The following is a 13,009-nucleotide window of genomic DNA, read 5'->3' on the forward strand; positions in this document are numbered from 1 at the left end:
TGGATCATTGATTAATTACCGGTTGTATTGGATATTGGTTATGAATTGTAATTAATATCTGTTGAGATCGTATTGACCGGGATATCGGGATTGTGCGGTTGTGCCGTTGATTTTGAATTAAATCCAGGTTAATCATATTGATATTGATTTGAGCGGTATATTGATATGGTATTGTTGATATTGTCATTGCCAGATTGAGGGTTTACAGAATTTGAATTCCAGACAGAAACGACGTCCGAACTGCAATACAAGAAAAGTATAAGTCAATGTGGTATTGAGAGATCGAATCAAGTAGGATATACTTGAGTTTCCCTAAATCACATACTTCTTATTATTATGTTCATTGATTTGATTTGATATGCTTGTTCTATGAATGTATAGAAAGCAGGTATTAGTCGAGTGATCTTGTGACATCAGTGCCGATAGTGGTGGAATCGTTACTGGCACATTGCATGTTGTCACAAGATAGTTGAATTGGCGATAGTGCCACAGTCTGTGACTGTAGAACCCGTAAGTCAGTAGACGTATAAGCCATGCATAATTCTAGATTTTTAAATTTAATTGACTTCATTGCATGATTATTTTAAATGCATTTATTTGAAGTTAATTATTCATTATTTCAGTTCAGTAGTTTGATTTTTAGCATTTCAGTTATTTCAGTGAGGCCGGACTGGAGTTGGAGTTTTGAGATAGAATTTAAGATTTGAGAAATATTTCCAGAAGTTAATTTAGCTAGCAAGTAAGTTCATTTAAGTTAAAAAGAAGTTTAAGGAATTATTTAAGTTAGTTGAGGATTTTAATTTAAATTATTGGAGGTGATTAAGAAATGAGCTCATTTAAGTTACTTAATTAAGGGGTTAGTTCACTAAATTAATTAAAGGATTAGTAAGGCTTTTAAGGGTTATTAAATTACTAGATAATCAATTTTTCCCCTACCATTTATCATGCATTTTCGGCCACACCCCTAGAAGAACAAACTAGGACTTGCCAACTCACCTTTGACCCATTCTTGGTTGATTAGCATGCTAATTCTTTTAGCTATTTTTCCACCTTAATTAATTAATACTAGACCACTATCCTAACCCTTGTTTGGCATGATAAAATCGGCCACTATAGTCTAGAATCACCCAAGAGATCATTTGATAGCAATTCAAAATTCAAAATTCAAATGCATGAAGACTTGATCTTGATATGATCCTATTTTTGTGCACCCTTCTCCTCACCTTCATAACCATCACTCCCCCTCCACCTCCACCGAAAATAAGACCCCTTTTCAGTAGAAAAAAACGTGAATAACAGCTAGGGAGAAAGGGAGAAAAATCGAGAGCCAAGAAAGGTAGAGAAGCAAGCCACTCCGTCTCCTCCGCGCCGTCTCGTCTCTTCTTTTCGTTTTCTTTCGAAACGAAACCAGGCATGTCTAGATTTCTTTCAAACCTCAATCAAGTCATATTATCATTTATTTTTCAGTACATGATCATGTTTTAGCAAGCAAAAATCGAGATCCATGTCAAAATATTTTGGAACACACATGCAGAATTTTCGACTTCCCTTGACAAGCTTCACGTTTTTCTGAGTTTTGATGGTTTCAGGTATTGGATCGACTCCAGGCTCCCAAGGCGGCTTGTATACACGTAATAGGATGCATTAGGACCATTTTGGTCCATTCAAACCAGCCCCATGCTTGCTGGAAATTCAGAATGACAGCAAGTTCCCCATAAGTGCAGAAATGTGATTCGAAAATTCAGTTTGGATGTCAAGGAGGAAGGATCTGATCTTGGCTGCCCTAAGGGCTCTTAGCCATGGTTGGATCACTCCCCTAGCATGTCTAAGATGTGACTAAGTTGCCCTTTTGGTGGCTTGGTCGATGGCTCATCGGTTTTTAAATAATCAACAAGAACAGCCCCTCTCCCCTCTCGGCCCTTTGGTTTTGACAGTACATGTACTTCGAGTTGGTTGGCTTGGTGTGGATCTTGGTTGGCCTATGGCCCTTAGCCACGGTTCATATCATGCTCCTAGATGTCTAGATCGTGCCATGGTCAATCAAATGGCCACTGGAACGACGCAAGACATCGATCATAGCATCAACACTACACACGCACGCATGAGGGCCCTCGGTGAGAACTTTCGGGTGGTTGCTGGAATGAGGCGAATTGTGGCTGGCCTAGGGCCCTTAGCCATGGTTCAAATCATTCCTTGGGACGTTTTGGAGAGGCTTTGGTCGGTGGTTCAAGCCCCAATGGCCAAAAGTCTCGCAAACGACGCGATGCAAGCTAGGTCGCAGCTGCTGGAAATTACAGCAAGTTGCTGTGTCGGTTCAGAGGCTCGTTCGAGTTCTTGGTTGGCTTTTAGCCCATGGCCTTGGACTGGACAGTGCCTCATTGAGTTAGGAAGGTCATGTTTTTGACCGTTCGTCATTTGGATCATTTTTGAGGTCGTACGAGAATTTACGGTGCAATGTGCCAAATTGACTCTCGAAAGAGCGTTTCGTATTTTGGCCTCCCTTCCACCTAGATTTCGACCCTATCATTTTAGGAGCATTATTTTATGATTTTTCAGCGTATTTTAATCATGACTATACGTCAGTTCAGTGTCGGTTCAGGTTGGCTCGGAGTCATGATTAAATGCGAAGTCATTAGGCGTCATAGTCGCATCTTTTGAACGTAAATTGCATAGTTGGTCATGTTTAAACTATTGCATATTTTTCATGGCACAGTTAGGTTGCAGCGAGCCTGGGAACGATCCAATCCAATCCAGTTGGTAAAATTACAGGATTTTTCATTACGTCAGTTAATTATTTTACGTGCATTAAACAGAAAATGATTATTTTTGAGATTTATGCGATATGGCTTGTGGTTCATTCACTATGTGGGAGTGTTATTTTTATACGGTCGCCAGTGACCGATCAGTTCAGTATGGTACCGCCCGGTCGCCAGTGACCGGCCAGCTCAGTTCAGTTTCAGCCTCCCCGGTAGCCAGTTACCGATCAGTTCAGCTTAGTGCAGTGGCCACAGGCGTAAAACATAATCTCAACAGAAAATTTTACCAGATATTTCAGTACAGGCTCCAAGGAGCAAATATTTTTACAGTGATTTCCAGTTCAGTTATGCACGTATTATAATTGCTCAGTACAGATTATTTTCAGTATGCCTCAGGACAGGATATTTTATCCCATGCATATTTTAAATTCAGATTTTTACTCGTTACCTACGATATATGCATGCTGAGTCTTTAGGCTCACTAGACTTGATTGTTGTAGGTACTGATGAGGCCAGGGCCGAGGGCGGGGACCAGTGAGCCAGCTTGGGTCGACAGTAGTGGCACCCGAGGACCTCAGTGCAGCAGTTGTTATGTTTTTCCGCAAATAATTTTTATCAGTTGATGGATATTTTTAAATTGTGATTTTTGGAAAACTTTATTTTCTTCCGCTGCTATTATTTTAAATATTGAACTTGATTCACCAGTGATTTTATGAATGAGGCCATTTAAGTTCTTTTAAAAAAAAAAAATTCTTAATTTTCCGCAAATTTTCAAGAAAGGAGTTTTAGGCCCTTCACAGTGACGGATAGGTCAAGACACCAGATGTTTGGTTATATTGAAGTGGATAGAATTAGATTTCTTCTATTACTGATGTTCGATATAGGAATACCAACGTCTGGAAACCGGGATCCCTAGACTAGGATTGAGTCTAGTCTGAAACGTGGAGTCACGAGTCTGATTTACGATTTTATATTGATTATGTTTCAGATTTTGATACATGTCATTGATATATATGTTACATGCTCTTACATTGTTTATATGATTGCATGTTTCATTGATTTATACTGGGATTTTATTCTCACCGGAGTTATCCGGCTGTTGTCGTGTTTGTATGTGTGCATGACAACAGGTGAGACATGTTCAGGGTCGAGAAGATGAAGATAGATCGTTATTAGAGTGGAAACTACGGACTTGGATTAGAGATAGGGTTTGGACACTTGACATTTAGTTGTTAAACCTTAGTTGAATGATTGTATATATAGTACAAGACTTGTAATTTAATATTGATATGTATATTAGATTGAATCCCATTACATTTCGCATTTTTAAAAAAAAATTAGACCCTGTTTATTATAATTGATTAAACTGACCTAATAATGATTAAGAGTATGATTAGCGTCCGAGTCCTCACATTATCTATGTAGCTTACATGAATTAACAAATAAAGTTTTTTTGTTAAAATAATATAAATTATATTAAAATAAAGATCATTTATAGATAGAGCAATAAAACTTTCGGTCAACCATTGGCGTAAGAACACTTACTCTAAGAAAGAAAATATAAGAAGACAAGGATATTTTAGGATCTTTAAACTATATCTACCCGTTTTAAAAGTGCGGAAATATTTTATTTTAAAAGCTCACATTTTCGAAATAACATTTAAAATAATCGTAATCATTTGACAGTAAAAATAGCGTCGTTTAAAAATAATCAAACTCATCAATAATCATACGAAAACATAAACTAATAAAAATCTTAAAATCATAAACATATGAAAATATTCATCTCCTCTCAATCTCATAAATCGTAATGTGGAAAACAAGTGGTCCTCGGGTCGTGTCACCCATCAGGTCTGCCTACTCAGAGTTCGGCACCTCTAGTCCCCTCATTATCAAGCTCACCTGCATCACACACGCCTAGTGAGTCTAAAGACTCAACACACCTGTACCAGGAATAACAAGTAGATATACATAGCACACAGCAGTGAAAAATATCATACTCAACATATCTTTCATTAACTTAAAAGCATAACGTAAACGTGTCGTGTAAAATCATATCGTGTCAAAGCATGTCATCTCATGTCATCATATACGTAAACGTGTCGTGTAAAATCATATCGTATTAAAGCATATCATCTCATGTCATCATATACGTATACATTTTCTTTTTAATTGAATCCAGTTCATTAGTTGTGACTTTCGTATCATCATGTCAGTCGATGGATCCATCTACGTGTAACCACGCTACCGGGCGGCGAGGACACCAGCGACACTCTCACCCGTCAACTGGGCCTTGGCCTATCATATCATCATATCATGTCAATGAAAATACGATCGTCGGGCTCCCTCTGGGGCCTTCTCCCGTAAACAGGCTCCCTCTGGGGCCTTTTTCCCTCACGATATCTCCAATCATATCATCGTATACATATACATCGTCAGTCACAACCAACTCCCATCCTTCAAAACCATCATCATATTCACCACTTAATAAAAACATGCATATACATAATTTTTTTCTTTAAACCAAGCATGCAACGTATATTTTCATAAAATCTTAAAAATCATGATCATGATTCATAAACCTTTAAAATAGAGTAAATTTGTGCTCAGGGCGCTGTCAGGACCAACATCTCACCTCGGGTGCAAAATGACCATTTTGCCCCTGGAAACCCAAAAATTACCATTTTGCCCCTAGACGTAAAATTTTACGTTTTCAACATTTTCTTAATTCCATTGACTCTAACATGTCCCAAATAATTATTTAAGCCTACAAGAATTTTTTCATATTTTTATTTGGCTTAAATCGATGAGTTTTAAATTAATCTTTAAACATAACATATTGACGCGCTTTAATCCCGAATTAAACCAAACCTTAGCATAAAATTTCCAAATTAAAAACTTAGACTTCTAACAATTATTTGAGCTTAAGTATAATTTTCCATAATTTTATTAAGCATAAATCTAGGCATTTCCATTAATTCTTTAATTAACGTTTCGTGCAGCGACTAAATCCCAGATAAATCCAAAACTCATTATTTTTATCCGAAACTTACCAAACTCTTAAAAAAATCCCAAAATATATTTAAAAGCATCTCTAGACATAAACTCGAGCACATTTCATAACTTAACCGAATTGTTTTTAAATATTGGACCGATGTCCGGGTTTTAACCCGAATCGACTCGAAACTTAACCGAATTTTCCCAAACTTTTAACCATACCTAGTACACATCTAAAAGACCCTAAAATCACCAAAATCAGACACTTAACTTTCGAATAAATCTCTGAAAGGCTGCTGGGAATTACGGCACTTTCCTATTCTACATATCCTAAATGCACTACTTTCCATGTTTAGCTCCTAGCCCCAACACCGATGGTTCCAGCTGCGGCTCGAGCCCTCCTAGACCACACTAGCCCCATACTGGTCCTACTTAACCCGTGGAACCAGCCCCATGCAGCCCGAACGTGTGTACAACCGAGTGGAAGCAAACCTCTCCAAATCTGCGGCCACCCTCTATCAAACCAAGCCCCTCGATTCTTCTTGCAGGACGAGACCAACCGCTCCCAGCCATCTCCCAGACCTTCCATGGACCCAAGAGGGTCAGATTCCAGGCTGGGATCAATCCATGCACAGCCGGCTCCCCCTCGAGACTCGATCTAGCCCGTACAACCCTCAAACGCTACAACTCGACCGGATCTGCTCCTCCCTAGGCTAGATCTCGACTCCTACTCGTCTCCATCACTTAGATCTCGGCTCTCTCATCCTCACCAGCCCCTAAACGTCAAACGTTGGCAGCCCCTTGCACATCATAGAGCAAAACGTGAGTAACATTTAAAAAAAAATGCATGCCATCGACGAAAACCGAAAAGAATTCTTCCTGCTCATGGACCGATCAGATAATTTCATGCATCTTACACACATTAGATATATATATATATATATATATATATATATATATATATATATATATATATATATATATTACGTGAATGATGCAGCAAAGGTGATATGAAGCATGCCTTATGATGTTTGGAGAGCAAGAACGAAGCGAAGGAACCCGGGAGAAGTTTTTCTTTTGCAAACCAAGAGAGGACCGAAACCTTCCGCTGCTGAGTTCTGAAACCGAAAATGAATTCTGAATGAGGGTGTCGGCTGTTGGGGGAGGTGATAATGGGTGTAGGGTCAAATAGGAATTATTTAAAATAGTTAACAATTAAGTTAATGGGTCTTTATTTTAAATTAAAAGGAATTAAAAGAGTTTTAAGCCCAATAAACTTAAAAGTAGGCACATTAAATCCAAACATACTTCCGAAAAATATTTCATGTTAGAAAGATTTTGAAAATATTAGTCGAACCCTCAAAAAGTCCCGATTCGATAAAATTTACGTACCGTTAAAAATTAAAATCTTTAATGCATGAACCTTTAAAATTTCATGAAATAATTTCTATTATGCAATAATTATGCATAAAATGCATAAAAATATTTAAACACAAATTAACAAAATAAAAATACACTTAAAACTTTAAAACAATTTAATAAAATATCAAAGAAATTTAATAACTTGTATGCATGTGGTTCACGTGGACTTTTCGATTTTCAGGACGTTACAACATAAAATTTAATAAAGACCAATTTTAGAAATACATTTATAACATGGTTTAAAATAAATAAATTCCCTTATTTGATGTAAACATAATTATTCATCATCGAAAACTTTAATCTAACTTCACATGTTAATAATAGCAATACATATACTTAACTACTGAATTAAATGTTGCCTATTAAACCGGTTTATTTGGTTCAATTTCCGTTATTTCTATTAAAAATTCATTTAAATTAATTAAAATTTCTATTTAAATCGATTTTATTAATAAAAATTTTGTCGGCCATAGAGCATATATAGGCTTGGAGAACAAATTCGACTTGGGACATAGAATTGAAAAATACAATAAAAAAATCCGTAAAAAATAAAAAATGCAGTGGTCTACATAATTAGAAGTACATAAATCCAATTATTAATGAAAATTATAGCATTCGGAGATGAATTTAAAATTCATGAATTTTGATTAATTTTATTGTTTACAAAAAAAATAATTGTTCAAATCTTAAATGAACACTTCACTTGTTTAAACATTAGCGATATAAAAGTAGAATGGATTTCAAATTACACAGTTATTGAATGAACTTGAAATACATTTTTTTAACATGAAATACTATATAAACATGTAATGAGTGAATTTGAAATTTATGGTCATACTTATCTAAACAAAAAAATACATTTAAATATATTAGAAATTCATATATTTGAAATTCATCGATCGATACACAACTTTGTATTTTTTTAAAATTCCGAAGATTTTTAGTTCAAATTGATTTGTTGGGTTTCAATAAAAATTTCAGTCGATTGAGTTTATTTTTTCAACAAAATCTATTTATTTTGATTGATAATAGAACTGTTTGAAAGCTCGACCATGGTAGCACCTATCCTCGTTGGAGGCTATCTATAATTCCTTGTAAGCGTAGTTCATTGTATCCATTGGCACACTTGGCAAAATCTTATTGGTTTCAAGGGAAAAAATTTACCATCTTCGAGTAGTGATGATAGGCCTTGCCAAATAGACGTTCAATTTCAATTCCTGGAATGCCACCAGCCAATAGTATTGCAGCATCTGATCCTTTTTGATAGGCCCAATTAGTATAAATACCTTCACAGGTCTCGAACGCAACTCAAGCCGCGGAGTATACTTGACAATCCTGCAGTAGAATCAGCAAAACCAGCCTTCAACTGCTATGGCTTCATCAACAATGGCTCTCTCTTCCCCAGCCTTGGCTGGAAAGGCCCTGAAATCACCATCCAGTTCTGAGATCAATGGCACCGGGAGGATCTCAATGAGGAAGACTGCTTCAAAGCCTGCTTCATCCGGCAGCCCGTGGTATGGCCCTGACCGTGTTAAGTACTTGGGACCATTCTCTGGTGAGGCCCCCAGCTACCTCAAGGGTGAATTCCCCGGTGACTACGGTTGGGACACCGCGGGACTTTCGGCCGACCCTGAAACATTCGCCAAGAACCGTGAGCTGGAGGTGATCCACAGCAGATGGGCCATGCTTGGAGCCCTTGGGTGCGTCTTCCCAGAGCTCTTGTCCCGCAATGGTGTTAAATTCGGTGAGGCCGTGTGGTTCAAGGCTGGATCTCAGATCTTCAAGGAAGGTGGACTTGACTACTTGGGCAACCCAAGCTTGGTCCACGCTCAGAGCATCTTGGCCATCTGGGCCTCCCAGGTAATTCTCATGGGGGCTGTTGAGGGCTACCGTATTGCCGGCGGCCCACTCGGCGAGGTCACCGACCCAATATACCCAGGTGGCAGCTTCGACCCATTGGGTCTCGCTGACGACCCCGAGGCATTCTCTGAGTTGAAGGTTAAGGAACTCAAGAATGGAAGACTTGCCATGTTTTCCATGTTCGGATTCTTCGTGCAGGCCATCGTGACCGGAAAAGGTCCGTTGGAGAACCTCGCCGACCACCTTGCAGACCCGGTTAACAACAATGCCTGGGCATATGCTACAAACTTCACCCCTGGAAAATGAATTTAACTGTTGAAACCGCACTCAATTGAGATTGTCGTTCAATTACTGTGAATTAGAAGAATACGATCCTTTTTGAGTTGAATCTGAATTGTTTTTCCTGTTTTATTGTTTGTCAAGGGAACAATTGAACTTGCTCGATTGATCATAAGTAGAGATTTCATGGACGATTTATAAAGAACACGTAACCTCTAAATGAGGACACAAAAATCACAGCATCGAACGATCGCGGTCTCGATATTTTATGTTGTTATGCATTCTTTTAAGTTTAAAAAAATATATTTTGAGTAATATTCAGAATAACATGATTCGAATGGTTAAATTCCAAAAGTGTTGCTTTAATTTGTGTCCTTTGGTGGACAAGTAAATATGAGAAGAATGTACTAGTTATGACAAAATTAATTATATGTTTTCATTTCATTGTAACCCTTAATAATAATATAGGCTTATATTCCGGAATATTTATATGTTTTTAATTAATTGTACGGAAGTGTGACTTTTTTATTTCAAATTTATAATATTTTAAATTTGAATAAATTACAAGTAAAATGAAATAATTCGAAGTAACAAAAAAATTATATAATATTTTTTGTTTATTTCAAATAATAATCATTTAAATGGTGTAAATAAAATTGAAAATTTATTTATTTAATGTAAAATAATAATATAGATGAATGAGTGGACTGTGAGATTTATTAATAATAGTGTTGATATTAAACTGAATATGAGAGAATTGAAGTGTCAATATAATGTATATGTGATATACGAACTTCACGTTTTTTGATGAGACGATGAATGTTATAATATTCACTAATATACATGTCTTTAGGCCATCTCCAATCACAAAATCTATTTTGGTGAAAATTTCCCACTAAAATTGTGTGATTTTTGCATCAAATATCACATCCATCTCCAACACATTTACTTCAAATCTTACACCAATAAGAATATTCTCGAAATATTCTTTTTATTTTACATATATTAATTATTATATTTTATTTAATATATTTAAATTATGACTAATGTTTTATTATTAATAAATTTAAATAATAATATTTAAGTTTATAATTTAATTATATAACATAAATTAATTTATATATAATATGAATTAATATACGAAAATTATTTAAATTGAAAAATATGAATACAAATTCGAATACAATACAGATACAATTTCAAATATAATAAGAATACAACTTTAAACATTTGAATGACTATATTCATCCCACGAATGATCAATTAAATTATCAATTAGATCATGGCCGTTGGATGGATTCTATTCCTATCTACATCATGATCATTGGATTAGATTTCCTATCTAAATCATATCCGTTGGATGGATTACATTTCTATCTACATCGAGACCGTAGGATTAAATTTCCTATCTAAATCATGACCGTTTGATTAGATTCCAATCCTATCTACAAAAGGACCGTTAGATCAGATTACATGTAATCTTGACCCTTCGATAAGATTACAATCTTATCGTCTTTTCAGTATAAATAAACTATATCCGGATCATAAAATCATAACACCTACAATCTCAATCTTATTATCATTTTCTAAGCAAGCTAATGGCATCCAATGCTAGAACTGCTTCTTACAAGGTTGAAGAAGACATGATTATATGTCATATATATCTTGACATAACACAAAATCCTATCATAGGTATCAACCAATCAAAAGACCAGTTTTGGACTCGTGTCGAAGAAGCTTACAACATCACCAAGCTATTTTGGTGAAATAGCGCAGCCCCCATTGGAGGAATTAAATCTGCACCAAAATGGTGTTTTTTAGTGCAGCCTTAGAACATCTATGTTAGTATTCAAAATGGAACGTAGTCAGCATTTACACTTGTTGTCTTCAGTTAAATGAACATGTTACACAGGCCAGACACATTACTTCAGGCAAGGCGGGGGCTTGGGCGTGGGAATGGCCAACAATGGGTGGCCCATTTGTTGGCCATTCCCACGCGACCTCCAACTTATAAATTTGTTTCTTATTGACCTGAATAGTTGACTTCATTCAGGATAATTGACACTGAATTTAAAATTCACCACCTTGACAATTATCCTGAAATTTCATACCAGTACCCCCGACAATCTTCTTCTAAGCTCTAGCCCAATTGTCACATGGATCGGATCTAGCCAGTGATTGAACTTGCTGGTTGTGATTATCTTTGTGCACATTTCTGTAGGATTGTCATCTGTCCAAATTTCTTTACAAGAACTTTTTCAGATTCAACCACGGCGCTCACAAAATGTAATTTGACATCTATATGCTTTGTTCGTTCATGAAATATTTGGTTCTTTGATAGATGGACAAAAATTTGATTACACGGTGAATATCAACACAATCCAGCTTTAGTCCAAGATCCTTCATGAACCCCTTAAACCATATTGCTTTTTTAACTGCCTCAGTGTAGTCGATAGTGCCACAACTGTTTGTAACATGGCTTTCCAGCTAACCGCAATAACATTTAATGTAAAGATATATCTAGCAAGAGATTTTCCTATGTCGATAATACATGCAAAGTCTGAGTCAACAAAGCCAGTGACTGTTCTTGATTCATCTTTCGTGCCTTTAAACCTGAGACCAAGATTAAGAGAGCCCTTGAGATATCTAAATATCCATTTAAGGGCCAGCCGGTGATCTTTCCCCGGATTGGCCATGAATCTGCTCACAATGCTTACTGAGTGTGCCAAATCAGGTCTTGTACAGACCATGACATATATCAAGCTCCCTACGCCACTTGCATACGATATTAATCTCATGTTGTCTTTTTCTTCATCATTTTGAGGTGTTTATAAATTCTAGAGCTTAAAGTGTCGTGCGAAGTCCCAATAACATGTTTACAGTTTGACATTTCAAAAAATTTTAATACCTTTCTCAAGTACCCTAGTTGAGTAAGGAACAGTTCCTTCTTGTCTTGATGCATGAATATTTCCATTCCAAGAATTTTCTTAGCAGATCCTAAGTCCTTCATCTGAAATTTAATACTTACTTACAACTTTAGTTTCTTTATTTGTTTTGAGATGCCAGTAACATATCATCGACATTAAAAAGTAGGTATAACAAGTTTGAATCTGATACTTTCTTGGTATAAACACACCAATCATGCTCAGTTCTAACAAAATCATGTTCCATCATGAAGATATTAAATCTTTTATACCATTGACTCGGTGCGTGCTTCAACCCATGAACTGATTTTTCAGTAAACAGACCAATGGTATGTCTTCATTTTCCTCAAACACCTCTGGTTGACTCGTGTAGATAATCTCTTTCAATTCCCCGTGAAGAAATGTTGTCTTAACGTCTGGTTGTTCCAACTTTAAATCATGTTGAGCAACTATGGATAAAACATATCTTATGGACCTATGCTTGACTAATGGTGAGAAAATATCTTGGTAATCAATTTCTTCAATTTGGGAAAAAACCTTGGTTACTAGCCTTGCCTTGAATTTTGGTTTCTCTATTTCTGGAATACTTTCTTTCTTCTTGAATATCTATTTGGATCCTATCACTCTTTGTTGTCACCCCCCGAGCCCGGATCCGCGGCTGCGTGACTGCACAATGGGCCCTTATAGCAACTACTTCGTATTCGTCCTCGCTTTACGAAAATGATTAACCCAAGTTACTATAAAAGTCCATTGTAAACCATTATAAACTCA

At 36.4% G+C, this 13,009-nt stretch overlaps 2 protein-coding genes across 2 annotated transcripts; one reads left to right on the top strand and one right to left on the bottom strand.

Moving 5' to 3' along the window:
- The first annotated feature begins 8,467 nt into the window (after window positions 1–8,467).
- LOC142548909 (chlorophyll a-b binding protein 3C, chloroplastic-like) lies at window positions 8,468–9,446 on the top strand. Its single transcript, XM_075657545.1, has one exon. The coding sequence runs from the start codon at window positions 8,547–8,549 to the stop codon at window positions 9,339–9,341; it is 795 nt and encodes a 264-aa protein (XP_075513660.1). The 5' UTR covers window positions 8,468–8,546; the 3' UTR covers window positions 9,342–9,446.
- A 2,270-nt stretch (window positions 9,447–11,716) lies between these two features.
- On the bottom strand, window positions 11,717–12,064 carry LOC142549945 (secreted RxLR effector protein 161-like). The gene has a single exon (XM_075659189.1). The coding sequence runs from the start codon at window positions 12,062–12,064 to the stop codon at window positions 11,717–11,719; it is 348 nt and encodes a 115-aa protein (XP_075515304.1).
- Window positions 12,065–13,009: the final 945 nt, after the last annotated feature.

Source organism: Primulina tabacum, chromosome 6 (genome assembly GCF_025594145.1).
Source record: "Primulina tabacum isolate GXHZ01 chromosome 6, ASM2559414v2, whole genome shotgun sequence".
Lineage (NCBI taxonomy): Eukaryota > Viridiplantae > Streptophyta > Magnoliopsida > Lamiales > Gesneriaceae > Primulina > Primulina tabacum.